Source organism: Lithobates pipiens, unplaced genomic scaffold (genome assembly GCF_037356315.1).
Source record: "Lithobates pipiens isolate NorthernLeopardFrog02 unplaced genomic scaffold, aLitPip1_a1.2 Scaffold_16, whole genome shotgun sequence".
In the NCBI taxonomy this organism is placed as follows: domain Eukaryota; kingdom Metazoa; phylum Chordata; class Amphibia; order Anura; family Ranidae; genus Lithobates; species Lithobates pipiens.
In genome coordinates, this window is record NW_027507748.1 from 594,527,367 (window position 1) to 594,545,645 (window position 18,279).

At 44.9% G+C, this 18,279-nt stretch overlaps 1 protein-coding gene across 1 annotated transcript in view; it reads right to left on the minus strand.

Annotated features, from left to right (window-relative positions):
• The window catches only part of LOC143984189 (polyunsaturated fatty acid lipoxygenase ALOX15B-like), an 87,362-nt gene that overhangs the window by 19,852 nt on the left and 49,231 nt on the right, over positions 1–18,279 (minus strand). The window contains exon 7 of the mRNA XM_077484483.1: positions 1,457–1,543. Coding sequence (XP_077340609.1) covers positions 1,457–1,543 — 87 coding nt within the window. The remainder of the gene's footprint in view (positions 1–1,456; positions 1,544–18,279) is intronic.

The following is an 18,279-nucleotide window of genomic DNA, read 5'->3' on the forward strand; positions in this document are numbered from 1 at the left end:
TCCAGCATGATGGATGGCATGCATGCCACATCTCCCATTGAATGCCGGTGAGCAGAGTGACATCCATGAGTGAAGAGATGCAGATCACATGACCTCCATGTATAAAATCTAAGCCTTGCGACAAGGATAGAGAGAGTCATCAGGTCCAATCACAGCAGTAAATACTTCTACAAAGGGTTAGGTATACACATTGGCATGACAAAATTTGAAATATAGGTTTAACATTTGCTAACAGCCATATTCCATTCCTGTAAACCTATATAAAATCTCAAATGAGAAAAAAAAAAAAAAAAAAGGGGGCATTATGCTTGAAGGCGTTAATGTCCCAGTCAATGTTCATGCCATTAGGCAAATATGATTTCTAGTCAAAGCCAGAATGTCTCAAGACGTGACACCTCAGGCTAGAATCGCCTCTCCAGTGAGGAACAAACTTAAATGATTTGAAATTGAGTACCATATGGGTTCTTATTGTGATGAAGGTAATGTCTAGGTACATTCGAGTAGGATAGCATTCCTCTGCCCCCAGACTAACAGCTGCTTTCCAAATATGCCCCCTGTGCCCCTTCATTTAGAATGGGGGTACTAAAAAAATAAATAAAAAAAACACACAAGGGAGGCGTTACTGGCAGGATCACCAGGTGGGTGAAAAACAAGGAGACATCTAAAGACTGGTAAGCTGCAATATATTATATCTTTGGTTTTGGCTTCAATTCCACTTTGAGACTGGGCTCACACTACGTGTAGCCCCGGTGCACAGCAGGGGGTCCTGTGCATCCCTGTCCACTACTTCAGGTCTGAAATAGGTCCAAATATTTGCCTGAATTCAGACCTGAAACAAATCCAAAGACGCACAGGACACTTCTGCAGTGCGATCTGCGGCTGTCTCCCAGAGATGGGTGAACCGGCTCCATTGAGAGCCAGTCACTCTCCAGTAATGCAAATTTAATGCGGGGAAACCCATATCCAAGTTGCATAAGTGTGAACCCAGCCTGAGGGACTGGAGGTGCAAAAGAACACTCTGGAAATTTGGATGGCAGTATGTTGTATGCAACGTAGATTACAATCTTTTAGTTTTGTTCAGTAACAATTGCGTACAATTGTTGAAAACAAAAAAGGGGAAAACAAACATCTTTTACATGTGCCTAGGCAGTATGGAAAGAAAATAAAGCCCTAAATATAAAGCATATTAATTAACAAAAATAGTTATAGGCAGACATTGGCACAAAGCAATGATTCAGTCTCCATCCACAAATTCTTTACCCCACCCCATCTCCCAACCACCAGAACAGTAACATTTTTCTTGCATTTTCTATTTTTTGATCAATTGGGTACTTTGCTCTTGAAGCACAAAAGCGAAGTGTGTATTTTACCGATTGTGCTCTGTTTGACATCACTTTGCCAGGCAATAATGGAACAGGCTGACCAGCAAAAAAATAGCCAGCGATTTGGTCCTTACTTGATCAAAGATGCCACCTGGTCCAATGAGCCTCGTCCTTGCAAAGGTATTTATTTCTAGGGTGTAGCGAAAGTGTGGAATTATCAGCTAGGATAAAACAAAAAACACAAAAACACACATTAGTTTAAGAAATCCAGCTTTGACATTTGCTGTAGGATAGGTAAATTTTAAAGGTATCTTAATGCCTTCTAACAATTTAAAAGCTGAACTTCAACCACCATGAGAAATCTACCTATATAGCATTGTTTCACTAGCATTAGGCATCACTTCCCAGTCCTTAATTGAATGCTTTTGGAAACGTTCACCATGCTTTAACTGGTTGCGGACCAGCCGCCAGAGTTTTACTGCAGCAAGTTGGCTCTGCTGTGCAAAAATCACATTACGTGATCTCACAGGGCTTGGATAGCATGTCCATGCGGATACCTGCAGTCGTCTCACGGAAAGGAAGAATGGGTGAAATGCTGATGTAAACAAGCATTTCTCTGTTCTGCCCTAGTGACAGGACACTGATCACAGCTCCCTGTAATCGGGAGCGGTGATCAGTGTCATGTCACACATAGCCCACCCCCCCACCAGTTTGACCAAATCCCTAGGAACCACTTAACCCCTGCAGTGCCCCTCCTGGTTAACCCCTTCACTACAGTAACTATTACACAGTAATCAATGTATTAAATTGCACTGATTGCTGTATAAATGTGAATGGTCCCAAAATGGCACCAAGTGTGGTCTGTACGCCATGTCACAGGTCAAAAAAAAAAAAAAAAAAAAGGGATCACTGCGATTACTAGTAAAAAATAAAAAGGTCTTAAATCTATCCATTTTGTAGACACTACAACTTGCGCAAACCAAGCGCTTGTGATTCTTGCCAAAAATATTTATCGGCCTAAACTGAGGGAAAAAAAATAAAAAATAAAAAAGTATTATATACTTTTGGGGATATTATAGCAAAAATTAAATACTGCTTTTCAAGAATGTAAAATATAAAACAGGTGGTGCTCAAATACCAAGAAAGCTCCATTTGTCTAAAAAAAAAAAAAAAAAAAAAAAAAAAAGTTATTTTGGGAGCCACGTCGCACGACCGCGCAATTGTCAGTTAAAGCGAAACAGTGCCGTATCACAAAAAGTGCTCTGGTCTTTGGCCAGCCAAATCCTCCAGGGCTGAAGTGGATAAGTAGCAATAAGGTCAATTCACACCAGGGATTTAGGAGTGATCTTGTAGCTGTGTCAGATAACAGATGTAGGGCAAACACTGCCTATGCTGCAAGCCTAGTAATATGCCCACACAATGCCTTAAAGCTGAATGCCAGGCACAAAACCTCATTAAAATATATTGTTCAATAGACAAAGGATGTAAATCCACTTTGTGTACACCAAATGCCTTTGCAAACCAAGTTTGTAGCAAGTTAAAGTAGCAGTGTACAAAGCAGACACAGAATTACCCCTACAGGTGGGGTCAGTATGGGACATTGGCTGTGGATTACTGCATATGGCCTGGGATGTATTACAATTTCTACTCATGCTCAAATTTGAGAAATATATATAGATCTCCTTCTAAGTGCAGATCATGTTAGAAATCACGTGTAGCACTGACCCCCCATAGGAGCTGCTGGTTTTATTGGGCTTACTGTTACCTTCTTGACCTAGTCTCCGTCTAGGGTTTCCCGTGGTAGATGGCCCAAAGAAATTAGAAACTGACACTGAATCTTTTAGGTTATTTGAAGTAGAAACAGAATCTCAGTTTAGGGTACAGGGTTAGGAGGAAGTTCAGGTACTTTGGACTGCCAAAAATGGAAAATCTTTTATTGAAGTGTAGCCCCCGAAGGAGCGGCTGAGATGAATGGGCTTACCGTTACCTTCTTGACTTCGTGTGCATCTAGGGGTTTCCAGAGGTAGATGGCCCAAGGAACTGCAGAGACTGACTATGGATTTTTATTTGCAAAAAATGTTGAACAAAACAGTGTCTCATTAGGGGAAAAGCTCATGTAGTGCGTGGCCCTCTTCTGAAGAGTCCTCTCCAGTTGTGTTTCTGGTTGCTGGGCCTCTCCGAAAACAAGATGGCACCGGACCACCTTGGAACCCTCTGTTACTGCGCCTCGGGCTAACCAGCCCCGAGACTCGGAAATGGATGGATTCGCACCCCAGGCCACGAGGGTCGGTCAGGCGGACCAGGAACATGGAGTCAGAACATACTTTTGGACCGGAACCTCAAACCATGTGACATCTGCATCTTAAGTACCCTCTCCCAGAAGACACCAAGAGTGACACTCCCACTGTGTTGGCTCCGAGAGAAAGTAACCTTAAAAGCACCCAACCAGACTGTGGTTCCATGCCTACCAGAGGAGACAGTGCCCCCCATGGCCAGGCCAAACACCCCATAGTCCAGTCAGACTGATGCTGAGGTCAAAATTTGTAATCATACCCAAACCAAACTGCAGTTAAGGTGTAACTTTAAATTTCAAAAACATAGCGCGTGCTCTGCAGGAGCCGGCGGTACAGAAGAAATCCAGCTGGATTCACAAAACCCCCGGATAGATCTCCTCACTAGGCCTAGCAGCCAGTGGGGTGCCAAGTAAAGTCTCTGCTAGACTTGAATGTAGAATACTTAAGGAAAAGGCTCTGCCATAGACTTGAGCATAACTGAGGGACAGACAAATTTAAAGAGCTATCATACGGTACCAGTGTCTCAGGCAGTTTGGCGATACCATATGAGTGTAGATCCATGAAGTGTCCTTCAACTGAGCCTCCAGACTGCTTCAGAGAAGCCAGCCTTGCGCATGGCCTTCCGAAGTGTCCTCCCCTGGATGCTTCTCCAGTTGCTGGGCCTCTCCTTAGATGAGATGGCACCGGACCACTCTTGAAACAGCAGGCCCCGATATCCATTCAGGCCTGTCCCTGCAGTTGCTTTGCGTCCAGCTAGCCAGCCCCGAGACTTGGAAATGCATGGAACCGCACCCCAGGCCAGGAGGGCCATGGGGGCTGGTCAGGAGGACCAGAACCAAACAGACAGAAAAATCTTCTGGCACGGAACCCCGTAGCACACGATGTCAGTACCTTAAATACCCCATCCCACAATGCACAGCAGGAGAACACTTCCACTGGACTGGTTCAGAGAAAAAAAAAAAATGGCACTCAATACACCCAGCTAAACTGCATTCTCACACTTGGCGGTGAAACACCTGCGGTCAAGGAGAACCTAGCGCAAACCAACTGGACTGGTACTGAAGTCATAATTTAGTAAAATTAGCCCTAAAACCCAACTGTGGTTTCAGGAATATTAACTTTCCAAAACAGTGTATGCTCGTCAGGAGCCAGCGCTACACACGTTTCCTCTTCCAGCAGTGGGTGCGCACTGACAGCTGATTGGCAGAAAGGCATGCCCCCACTCCACATAGGCAGAGGAATGAAGGAACATGCAGAGCTGAACTGAATAGACTAGCCAATGTATTTGTAAGTTGCCTCAAAATTTCCAGCTGCTTTTCTCTCCTGGATTTGAGAACTTGGCAGAGGTTATGCCGATAACAGGAATGGAGCAGCAGAAAGACAAGAATTGAGGCTTTATACAGAAATTAATAACTGCAGATAGAGGTGTCCAGGTCAGAGTTAATGACTTGGGGTTTACAATCACTAAGGTAAGAAAATTATAATAGCTAGACATGCGTATTTATAGTCAAATAGCTGAACTTCCAAAGTACTTGTACAGCTTCCAACACAATGGCATGAGAGGCACATTTAAGAGGAAAGTTGCTTGGTCCATACACTTGACCTTACATGCCCATTTTTCAGAATGGTGAGGCCATTCAGTACCTACTAGTTAAATTATATACCCCCTCTAACATTTTACAAGCTGATGAATAATTTTATAGTAAAGGGAGGATAGAATAAAAAAAAGCAATTGGAAAAAATGTTAGAGGTAGGCATTAGAGTGCATGTTTTGTTCCTACAGTACAACCTTGGATTGTGAGTGAGTAACTTGGTCTGAGTGTTGTAAAAGGCTTTTTTTATACATTTTGATTTTATAAATGAGCGAGGTCTTGCAATACAAGTAGCGTTCTGTCACAACGGAGTATAAAAAACGAAAAACATTTTAGTCAATAAGAGCGGTCTTAATTCGCACTACTGAACTCCAACTTTAACAAAGTTTCCTGTACTACAAAAGCAGCTTCTATCCAACTTGTGCCCACTTTGAGGGTTTGTGGAAAAAGCATATATATATATAAAGCAGTTTTTAGCTGCAGTGTGCACGAGCCTCAAGTCTGATCCTCATCTTAATCATTTCAATACCAGGCACTGTCGCTGCCTTCCTTTCCAGACCAATTTTCAACTTTCAGCACTCTAACACTTTCAATGACAATTATGGTCATGGTACGCTGTACCCAAATGAGATTTTTATCATTTTGTTTGTACAAATAGTGCTCTTTGTGGTATTCACGATAAAAAAAACAAATCTGGTAAGTTTATAATTGGTTTGTGTGATCATGGACAGATGTACGCTAGTGGTCATGGATATGTGTGCAGACAATCATTGGGTTGTGATTTTAGTGGGAGACAGGTGTTTATTTGGGGGCATGCGTTTTGGGGACATGCCTAGCAACTGGCTCTGTTTACATCACATGACTGCTGTGATTGGACATGGCCATCATGTGATCAGGAGCGCCAATCACACAGGCCGATCGGAGATGTTCCGTGTCCGGGTGAGTGCATTGGATCACGCCGCTGTGTGGACCCGTGATCCCCCTCTAGAGGGACATTTCTGAAGGAGAGAACCTTCTATTGTTCAGTCTTCCCAGTATAGCAACCTTTACTTAGGTAGGTGCTAGTATAAGATTTTTGTGATAGGCGAGGTTAATTTAGGCAGGCCAGCAGCTAGGCCTGTTTTGTTTGTGTGAGCTGGGAGTGGCTCAGAAGCAGCTGGTGACTCATGGGCAGCATCCCCAAGACCTTTTTTCTAGAGCTTTCTGGAAAGTACTAGAAATAAAAGGAGATGGAAGGTGGATCTGTCTGGGGTATTCCAAGGAGCCATAACCAATCCCCAACTTGGATTGACAGGGAGCAGGCCTCAAATACCTATGGTCAGCCCAGCTGGGGAGCAGTTGGAATAGTTTTTTTTAGAGCTTGAAGATGGAATGCTAGGCTGTCGGGCCTTTGAGGGAACTCTCCAGTCTGGAGGGGGGGGGGGGGGGGGGGTGACCTTGGGCCTGAGGCTCGGGTGCAGGACGGAGCCCTTCAAGAAGTCATGAAGGCTCTGAACAAGAGGAGCAAGAAATAACATTGCCAGGCAAGTTTAAGGAGAGGAACAGGTTACAGCCAGGAGGGTTGGTGAGTGGCATTCATAATTGGGGGGACTGGAGAGGCATACCTGAGAGGACTGGGTGCATGCAGCCTGGGGATGGGTGCAGAGCCAGTGGAGTGGACTGTGGTGTCATGGGCAGTGGAGTTGCAGTCAGGAGGGCAGGCACTGCCTGAATAGGGCTGACTGGGAGCAGTACTACATCTGTATGACAGTTGGCACTAGAGACTATTTTCCATTTTGCTACACTATAGGGGTCTGCAGTCCCTGCTTGAAATAGGCAACTGCTAAGGCCTGACTGAGTGAGTGTCAGGCCCAACATGTGTTAGCTACTCTTGGGAGTCAAGAGATGTGCAGGAGGAAGGAAGAGGAATAGTCTGCAAGCAAGGAAAGTGCTGGAAGAGACTGAAGTAGTTGTATGTACAGAGTGTATATGGTTCTGTCACAAATCAAGTTGCAATTACTGGGCATCCCACATGTCCCTTACCCCACCCAAGTTAAATTTCCTCTATAAAAAAAAAAAAAAAAAAAAAACACAAAGCACATGGACTGTTTGTCTGGGAAGTGAGTGCCGGGCAGGGTGACAGATGGGCCACAATACTTGCCAGCCCCTACAGGGGTACTGCTACATCCAAATACTTTTTTTAACCCTGTGATTTAGCCTTCCTTCAGCAGGAAATCCAATTTGTTCTCCATGGCCCCACTGTGTCTGAGGCTCGGTTCACACCTCCGTGTGGAAGGGGCTCACAGCAGGGGCCCAGTGCATCCCTGTTCACCATTTCAGGTCTGACTTCAGTCAGAATTTTTGGCTGAATTTGGGCCCAAAATGGACCAGAAGACGCACAGGACTCCTGTGCAATGCGCTTTGCAGCAGTCCCAGAGCTGTGTGAATCGGCTCCATTGAGCTGGTCACAGGCTCCTGACACGCAAATTGGATGTGGGGAAACCTGCATCAAATTTGCAATAGTGTAAGCCCAGCCTTAATGCAAGCATTCACTCTTGTTCACTCCTGAGACGGATTAAGGACTATGGGGTTTTGTAGGGTGCATAGGGCAATACAAGTGACCGCAACTAACATGCAGGGTTAGTTTTTGTGTATGGATGATTAAGTACTATTTGTGTTTTTTATTAAGTAGTTTGTGTATGGATTACTTTTGGCGAATACAGGTATCATTTGTGTAGCCCAGTTTTCAGAACTGGCAGTGCAAGAGTAAGATTAACCTGACCGATCGTTCCCTGTGTACACCGTTTCTCTTGCTTATGCTTGGGGAGATTTGTGTCTTATCAGTGACAAACTGTGGCTGCTGACAAAAACAGAACAGCCAGTGTTAGCTGCCTTTCATCCGGGGGGGGGTGTAAGCTGCCAGAAAAGAGGCAACAACTTGAAGAAACTTGGCTGGGAGTGGATCACTGCACCTGAATAAAAAAAGGGGACAGTGTCAGTCCTCCTGTTCTGGGGCATTGGAGAAAGCCATGAATATCGGTTAAGCCTGCTTCCCAACTGAGGAGCCAGGTGGCAAGGACATTGACTGGGGTACACTGCCAGTAAGCAGAAGTAGATCCCCTGCTGACAGAGTGGTGAGAGGTCACTGGCCAACCCTGCATTACACCTTGCTAAAAGTAGAACAGTTTCTGTAAGAACTACAGTAATGCTGCGTACAGTCGGACTTTCCAACGGGAAATGTTGGATGTGAGCTTGTTAGTGGAAAGTCTGACCATGTGCATGTTCCAGCGAACATTTGTCGGACTTTCTGCCAACAAATGTTTGCTAGCAGGTTCTCAAATTTTCCACCAACAAAATTGTCGGACTTTCTGATAGTGTGTACACAAGTCGGCGCACAAAAGTTCACGCATTCGCAGAATCAAGTACGAGCCGGAATCGCTCAGTTTTGTAAAACTAGCGTTTGTAATGGAGATATCACATTTGTGACACAGCAAATTATGAAATTTCCCAATGCAGCGCATTCTCTTTATAATGCTATAATAATGAAGTTGCTTCGCTGCTATTCAGAGTTATGACAAAACTACTTCTCGTGATCTCCATAAGTTGTTAGTTGTGTGTCAAGTTAACACATTATCTTGTATTTATCATTAAAGAAAACGTTTATTTGCATGAATAAAAACACAAAGAACATGGGTGCATAATTGACACAAATGAGTGATTACAAGCCAGGATAAAGCGTAGACATGTCAACATTGTTTACATGAACTATAACAGGAGGTATTGCCTGTGAAGAATCAGATTCCTCCAGAATAGGCCTAAATAGCCCTTGGAGGCTCGGTCATCATATAACACCTCAATTCAAACTATTCCCACATATGTCCAATATATGAAAAGGGAACGAAGGTAGAAAGAGTAATAGACTAAAGAAGGAGCAGGGTATAGTAAACATCTAGAAGAAAGAGGAAGGAAGAGAGGGGGGGTGCCTATACCAAGTAGACCAAGGTAACACATCACTGGCTAACTAGTACATGAGATGTATAATCTGTAATTCCTAGGTCAGGAGATATCTGAAGGATTCAGCCGAGACACAGGACCAGCGTAAGCTACTGACTTTCACATGTGCATTCCTTCCCAACTCATCATGTCCCGATATGTCTGGGAGTATCTAAAGACAAACCACGGAGTCCAGGTCTTATGGCAGCGCTCCACTCGCTCGTTAGATTGAGCCGCTGTGTCCTCCATCTCACAGATGGATACTCTGTTTAACCAGTCCTTCAAGGTGGGTGTGGCTTTAGATTTCCAGAAAAGTGGAATAAGGGAGTTGGCTGCATTCAACATGTACCTCGTGAGAGAATGTTTGTACTGTCTGAAAGACATGGTGACACATGTAGCATGCAGCAAGCAGCGTCTAACCCAAGTCTGGTCTCAGTGATCTGGATGATCAAATTCCTAACCCCTGTCCAGAATGGCTTCAGCAACTTACAGTTCCACCATATGTGAAACAGAGAGCCCCGCTCAGTGTCGCATCTCCAGCACCTATCAGACGAATGCGGGTACCACCGGTGAATTTTCACTGGGGTGGCATACCAATGAGTGAGGACCTTGTAGGCCGCTTCCTGCATTTTTTGTGCCTAGAGAACATCTGTGAAAGAATGCAAGCCCTATACCACTGATCGTCCGAGATCGGTAGTCCCAGTTCCTGAATTCATCGCTCCCTGAGTCTATGGTCCTCCCACGGACCCAATGATTGTAACCAGGCATAGGAAAGCGATGTGGTCTTCGGGATTGGTTCTCCCCTTAAACACACCGATTCAAAGTCTGTTCGGTCTCTCAAAGTGAGGCCTACGGTTAGTGGCATTGACGTAGCTGCGCAATTGGAAGTATGTCCACATAGGCAAATGTGGCATGCTACAGTCCAATTTGAGTTGAGCAAAGTCTATCATCTTTTTGTTGAGGAAACAATTAGTCGCCAAAAGCGGTCTGCTCAGATTAGACAGTGTGAGCAAAGGGTTACCCAAGTCCGGGGGAAAATCTGGGTTGTCTCGCATAGGGGTGAGGGGGCTCAAGGGAGAGGAGAACCCGGAATTTCTGGCTAGTTCATTATCTTGTATTCAACCTCAAAAGATACAACTATGTTGGTGTCCCTTGTTAATTTGACATTGTATTAATGAAATGTACCTGCCTACTCAAACTGTCCTTTTTGAAGTAAAACATAGCCAAGTATTTGTCAAAACCAACATTTTAAATTTAAATAGGGAGCATAGGGTCATAAAAAGAGGAAGGCAATGCTGGAGAAACTGTTGGAATTGGTAAAGCCTTTGTACCCCAGGGCAGACATTTGAATGTCAAAATTGGGAACCTAAGGAGTCAATTTAATAGGGCACACAATAGGGCCCAGAACTCAGACATGGGAAGCAGTGGTCTTGCAACAGCCTGCGTTTTTTGCCAGACCACACCAAACCCAGGCCATCACTCAACACTTCCTTCCATGCTGCTGTGGTGGGTTGGGTGGCTGTGGTGTTGCCAGAGGTGGAGGAGTGTGGTCCAACTCAGGGAGGTGGGTTTGAGGAGAGTTGGCCCCTCGCCCCATTGTTTAGGGCCAGAAGAATTATTTCTTCAGATCATGCTTTGGCCCCCTCCATGTGTTCTAGTTTGCTCACAGCGACACATCCAAATGACTTGTGGGCACCAGGTGTCGTGGTAAAGTGACAGTAGCCCGTTTGAGGAAAGCAGCCACAGACTCCTCCAGGTTCCTTGCCTTTCTGTTACTTTTGGTTGGAGGGCAGAGGGGGGGGGGGAATCTGGGATTCACTCAGGCTGCTTGCCACAGCCTCCTCCTGGCTGAGACTATCCTGTGTATGAAAATGGTACATAGTTTTTTTGGTCACACACAATTTTGATATCATGACTGTTGCAAATTGAAAGCTAATAGAATAGACCATCATTCTGACCCCAGCATTTTTCATTGTTGCCCCAAATCATTTTTAGCCACTACTGTATTGATATGTAAACCACTTTGTTAAATCAGAAATTTGTGAACATCTAGTTAACATGATTCAAGATGTCAAGAAATAGGTTCAACAATGCTATACCCGGGTCAAGCTGGGCTCCTCCACATTTTACTTGGGGGGAAGGCCCAGGTTGGACTTCAGGAGACTCAGCTGATGTGGAAGAAGTGTCGAGAGTGATGGCCTGGATTCCATCTGGTCAGTCAAAAACGCAGTCTGTTTTAGTACCACAGTCTGAGGACATACAAGTCATCTGCTGCTCTGGATCTCAGGGAATCCTGGAGATTCTTGCACTCCCATTATATGTGGTCCTTAGTCTACTAAATTTGGCCTTCAAATAGTTGTCTGCCATGGGATACATAGGCTTCACCAAATCTAACAGTTTATCCAGCGCTGCCTTCCTCCTGCTTGTTAGAGTAGTCCCTGCTAGGGTTGAGCCTAGAGTTCAAATCAAACTAATGTTCGACTCAAACATTGCCTGTTCACCCAGTCACCGAACAATTTGGGGTGTTTGCGGCAAATTCAAAAAGCCACGGAACACCCTGTAAGAAGAAATTTCAAGTGCCAAATTTTAAAGGCTTATATGCAAGTTGTCAAAAAAAAAAAAAAAGTGTTTGGGGACCTGGGTCCTGCCCCAGGGGACATGCATCAATGATAAAACAAAAAAAAACAGAAATTTTTTCGGGAGCAGTGATTTTAAGAATGCTTAAAGTGAAACAATAAAAAAGTGTAATACTCCTTTAAATTTCATACCTGGGGGGTGTGTATAGTATGCCTGTAAAGGGGCGCATGTTGCCTGTGCTTAGAACTGTCCCTGCACAAAGTGTAATTTCTGCAGGAATAAAAGTCATTTAAAAGTACTCGCGTCTAAAAACAAATTGTCGGCACCCCGCAATACAGAGAATAGTGTTGTGGGCCAGGGTTGTGAGGATGAGGCCCTTGTCCCCATCAACATTGGGATGTGGCGCTTTTGAGGGGTCAGACCCCCAAAGCATCCTCCCAATGTTGAGGGCATGTGGCCTGGTACGGTTCAGGAGGGATAAAGTGTCTGGTATGGATTTTTGGGGGAACTCCACGCCATTTTTTTAAATTGGTGTGGAGTACCCCTTAAAATCCATACCAGACCTTAAGGGCCTGGTAATTGAATTTGGGGGAATACAAAGCTTTTTTTTATCAATGACTTTCAATGACCGTTTTCTTCATTATGGGGAGCAGACAATTCATTATAGCCGCGAGCGCTTTTAAAGCGGGATTCCACTGCCGTTTTTTTAAAAAATGTTTTACCTGTGTCACTGGTGGGCGATTCCTACGGTGTCTTTGCAGTCACGATCGGCATCTTTTTTAACCCCCGGCGTGACGATTTCATTGCTAAGGAAAACTTTTTAAAAAGCAGTCCGGCGGTTTTTATTTTCACTGTGGGCGTTTGAAGCCCACAGGCATTTACTTCCTGGATGCGATGACGCTGAGCTCCCAGCATCCACCGCTCCATCATGCTCATTGAGGGTCCTCTTTGTTTTCCTTCTTCTTGCCTCGTGTGCTATAGTGGTAATGGCAGATAGAGCTGCCTGCCCACTTTCAAAATGGCAATTTCAGACATGCCCTCGTCACGTGACCGGCGTCCTCCTTCCGAAATCTCACGAGATTTCGGCATGACTGTGTCCCCCACTGATTCCTGGGAAATAGCTAAAAAAACTTCCCAGGGACCATTGTGAAGCCGATAAACACGCCTACTCCCACGGGAGGAGAGCCCAGAAGTCGGCATAAACAATAAAAATAAAAAAAAGGTAAATACTGCATATTTTATTTCAATGGTCATAACTGCATCTATGTTCCGAAGCCATTTGAATAAGATGAACTTGCAATTTTCTGTACAAAACCACTTTAAAAGACTTGCCCTCTATGGGGAGTCCCCGTGTTACGATCATCCAACTTGCAAACGACTCCTACTTACGAACGGCAGGTGGTGCCGGGCACATTGGATAACAGCGGAAAAACTGCTCTGCGCATGCGCGTCCGGATTACAAACAAATCTGACTTCAGAGCAGGCAGTCCCTAACCTGTTCATAACTCAGGACTGTGTACTTTCCCCCCCCCCCCCCCTTTTAATAAGTGATCATACTTCCTGTTCTGCTTCTCCTCCCCCAGCTCTTATGCAGCTGAGAAGTACACTGAGCTTCCCAGTAGCAAGCTGTGCAAGGGGGGCGTTAGGACAAGTCTAAGCTGGAGAGCACACCATGGTGGTATGCTGGGAACTCCGTATTCATTAGGAAAGCAGGGGACTAGCAGGAATGCAAGGGATTTCACACAAAGGAAATACAAGGAAAACAGGATACTTTCTCATACAAGTACAGCAGCCACATATCAGGAATATGAAATGTTGGGGGTAACTTTGTTGCAGTATGTTATTTTACCCATTGCAATATAATTATTTTACCTCTAATTACAGTATAAATAGGCTTTGGTTTTCCCTGTTGCAATATACCATTTGCTATTTAAGTTGCTGTCCCTCCTGGCATTGATGCACCTTGAACCACCCAACGCGTTTCGTGAAAGAGTCACGTCTGGGGTATGGGTGACACGCCAAGTTGCCTCCATTAAATGAGTGACTAGCACAAGCCACCTCCTCCGTTACAGGAGCCTAAATCACTTCCGGGATCAACCCGGAAGTGAGGCATACACGTAGTGGGTCTATAGATCAAATTCGTACAATAATTCGAGTGGATACAATAGACTTTAAACAAGGGATGGCACTAATCGGTATAAATCCTAAAAGGAAAGCTGAATTAAAACACAAATGGGGCAGTGTTACTATCGGCCGGCGGGCCGCCTCCCTCCGTATCCACGGAGAGGAACCAGGCCTCACTTCCACGTCCAATGGCGTGCGGGGGACCAAGCCTCACTACCGCTTCCAATGGCGTGCGGGGTCAAACAACCAGGGCGGGCGAACGTGACGCGCACCATGCCGTCGCTCACCCCTCTCTGGTATACAGCCAAAACACCGCCTCCTGTATCGGCGTGACGACACGCCGTACGCAGTAGGTAGATGGACAGCGCGCGCTACCCCCAACCCGGAAGTGCGCGCGCACCATCTAATGCCAGGCCTCGCTTTTATTACAAAAATAGAGCGAAATTGAGTTAATGTCACAGAAGTGATAGCGCTCCATCTGCTAACCTATCCTTGTAATGTAAGTGAGGCGTAGCATCAAAGGGCAGCTATGCCAGATATATCGCATAGAGCAAAAATAAAAAATAAAAACAAAATCAGCACAACGAATTGAGTAAAAAGCTAAAAAAGACAACAGATGGAGGAGTGGACTTGTCCACACAGTCACAATATACAAAGATAACAATAGCAAATGACAATTTGGAAAGTACATAACAAAAACTTAATTGGGCTCACTATATAATAGAGCCCCTCAAGTTTATATGACAGTGTTTTAATAACGGTAAAAAAAAAACACCAAAATAAAAAATATATAATATATAGAATATAAAAACACCGTTAACTATGGGATAGGAGGGGGCATCAACTGCTATGATACAGTAACCCCGATCACCATTACACTACCTAAATCCACAGAGTATGTTTGGAAGCTGACTAACAAAAAAAAACTCCAAAGTCCATCACCTTACCTAAATCCCCAGAACCCAAAGTTACATTGGGAGCTGACACTATCCATTTGTAAACAACTCTCTAAATGTTTACAAAAAGACAGGTTTTTAATACAAAAACAAGTGTAACAGATGGGGAATGTGTCAGAGACCACACAGAGAGGATAGGGGCCAAGGAGTGCCAGTCACTATAGTGCCTGATTAGAAGATAGTGAATACTTTCACGTATATGTCATCAAATAGGCAGGAGCATCCCATTAGGCATTATTAATAAATGCATTAACATCTGTATCGATGTTCATACCAAAAGGGGTATAAGTCTTTAGCCTATGGATCCAAGCCATTTCCAACCGTGAAATCTCTCTAACCAAAGCACCGCCCCTCCAATGGGGTTGATATTTATCAATCCCCATATATAAAGTATTGGACGGATCTCTACCATGTTTTTCATCATAGTGCCTGGAGAGAGGATGTTTATCAAAGCCCCATTTAATGTTGGCAATGTGCTCATTCAATCGGACCCTGAGGGCCCTCTTAGTTCTCCCCACATACTGGAGCCCGCAGGGACATTGGATGAGGTAAACCACTGCCTCTGAAGAGCATGTAATAAACGGCTCTACTGTGCATCTCTTCTGGGTGCTAGTAGAGACAAATTCAAGGATCTTGGAACTTTTGTTTATATTATGGGAGCACACTTGGCAATTCTTACATCTGTAGAACCCTTTGAGGTTCTGAAAGAAGCATCTGTCCTTATCAGGAGGGTTGTGCACGCTGGGGGCGACCTTACTACCCAATGTGGAAGCTCCTTTAAAGATCACCCTAGGGACTTCCGGCAGAATAGTTCCTAGAGTCTGGTCAGTGGTCAAAACCTGCCAGTGTCTGCGGATAAGCTGTTTGACCTTCTGATGTTGCATCAAAAATGTGGTAACGAAGGGTAATGAAAGCTGTTTGCCCTCATCATTCTCCCATAAGGAGGAGAAAGAGCAAAAGCTTAAGAAAAAGAAGTTTATTAGGGACAAGGAGGACTACCAGTCCGGTTTTGTTTTTTGTGGCAGAAGAAACTGGCCATTGAAAAGGAACAGATGGATACTCTTCCCCCTGTTCCCCCTAATAACGCTCAGATGGGTCCCTCTGGCGTGGTCCCAAGGGACAATATAGTTCATTACCCCACAGAATGGGTGCAGGGAGATACACCGGGTAATACGGGTATAATTCCACGGCAGCCATTAGGTGACACTTCCTTTTTGCCAACTTCAAGACCTTTGTGGACAGCCAGGGGGAAGGGACCCACCAATAGGAGAAATAAAAATAATAAGAACAGGAATACGATCAATAAGGGTTCCCATCAGAGTGACCATCAGAGATTTACCCCAACTCAAGGATCAGGTAACCACCCAGCATGGGGTTCTATCCATCGGTTTGACCAAGAGAGATCGGTCTACTCTAATAGGAGAAATCAACCGTGGGGGGTTCTGACTCAAAATCGTTTTTTTCCGTTGGCAGACTTTGAAGCCCCTTACACAGGGAGTCAGATAGAGGACGTCTTTCAGCAAGCCCCCCACCCGAATAGATCACGAGAGGTGGACTATAACGTGGGGTTTAGACCCTCCCAACCCAGCCAGGACCCTAGTAATAACCGTAGGTGGGATTTTCCCAGGGACAACAGAGGCCTGAAAAGGCCTATAGAACCAAGAGGGGAGTCAGAGGGGGGAGGCGGATACAATCAGTTAAAGCGAAGAAGGCCCTAGGTGAGGGTATTTTTAACCTCAGTACACAGACACTCTCTGACTCTGAAAAACGTCTTTTGGATAAGGGTCTGAAGTTTGCTCCACCCAGGTGTTTGAGCAAATTTCAGACCTACATGGACGTGCATAAGTTTGTTCGCAGATTAAATATTAGGAGGTATATGTTGAGTAACCCCATCCAGGAGAATAACAGGCCTAGACCGGTTTTTCAACATTCTGGTCTGGCCAATGCATCTCTTTTCAATCCCCCGGGCACACTGGCTCCTAGTATTAAGGTCTTTAGGGATCTGGTACTTAAGGATTTGGATGAGATGAAGGTGAAAAAATATAAACTTCGGGGTGATCTACAGAAGGGTTTGGATTCCCTCTGTAACAACAAGTCCCTTGTCATTAGACCTGCAGATAAGGGGGGGGTATCGCTATCCTTGATAGGAGCGATTACCTCAAGGAGTTGCATCGGATTACTGACGATGGGGAGACCTATTCCTGTTGAGTAGGGATCCGGTGGTTAAATATAAGAAAGAACAGGGTTAGTTGATGAAGGTTTCCGTAGAGGGATCCTCACGGAGAAGGAAAAATCTTTCCTCATACCTTTGGCCCCCAGAACTCCGGTCATCTACCATCTCCCCAAGCTGCATAAGAGCACTACCTGCCCCCCTGGTCGCCCTATAGTCAGTGGCATTGATTCAGTGACATCCAGGGTGGGCAGGTATATAGATTTCTTTCTTCAACCACTTGTGAAGAAAACCCCATCATATGTGAAGGACACCAAGCAAATCCTTAATATGTTAAGTACCATTAAAGCAACACCTGGTCTATGGCTTGTGACAGCTGATGTCGCATCACTTTACACTATTATTCCCCATGAACTGGGTTTTGAAGCCGCTAGGTTCTATTTGGAGCGAGATTCCAGTTTGACTCAGATCCAGATTGACTCTTAGCCCTTTTAGATTTTGCAGCAAAGCACAATTATTTCTGGTTTGACAACCAGTTTTACCGCCAGGACAAAGGGGTTGCCATGGGAGCTAAATATGCTCCCAGCTTGGCCAATTTATTTATGGCCAAGTGGGAGGAGGACGTCATCGACTCTCCCAGACGATCGGAGATAGTGCTGTGGGCACGATACATCGATGACGTCCTCCTCCTTTGGGATGGCGATGAACGGGAGCTCCATGTCTTTATGGAAGGGCTAAACAACAACATGAGAGGCATCAAATTCAGTTATGAAGCCAGTAAGGAAGGGGTAAATTTCTTAGACCTAAACATCAGGGTTAGTGGTGATAGCTTTATCACCTCCACTTTCTTCAAATGCACTGATAGGAATTCTTATATCCCTTTGGGCAGCTGCCATCTAGAGACTCTTGGTTAAAGTCGGTCCCTTTGGGGCAATACTTGCGCCTAAGGAGAAATTACACCGACATTGCCAAGTTTGATGAGCAAGCTGAACTATCATCTCAGCGTTTTTTGGAAAAAGGGTATGCGGCAGATGTGCTATCTGAGGCCTGTTCCAACGCACGGAAGAGACAGGCCTAGCCTGTTGGTTGACAGGGAGAATAATGATGAGGGCAAACAGCTTTCATTACCCTTCGTTACCACATTTTCGATGCAACATCAGAAGGTCAAACAGCTTATCCGCAGACACTGGCATGTTTTGACCACTGACCAGACTCTAGGAACTATTCTGCCGGAAGTCCCTAGGGTGATCTTTAAAGGAGCTTCCACATTAG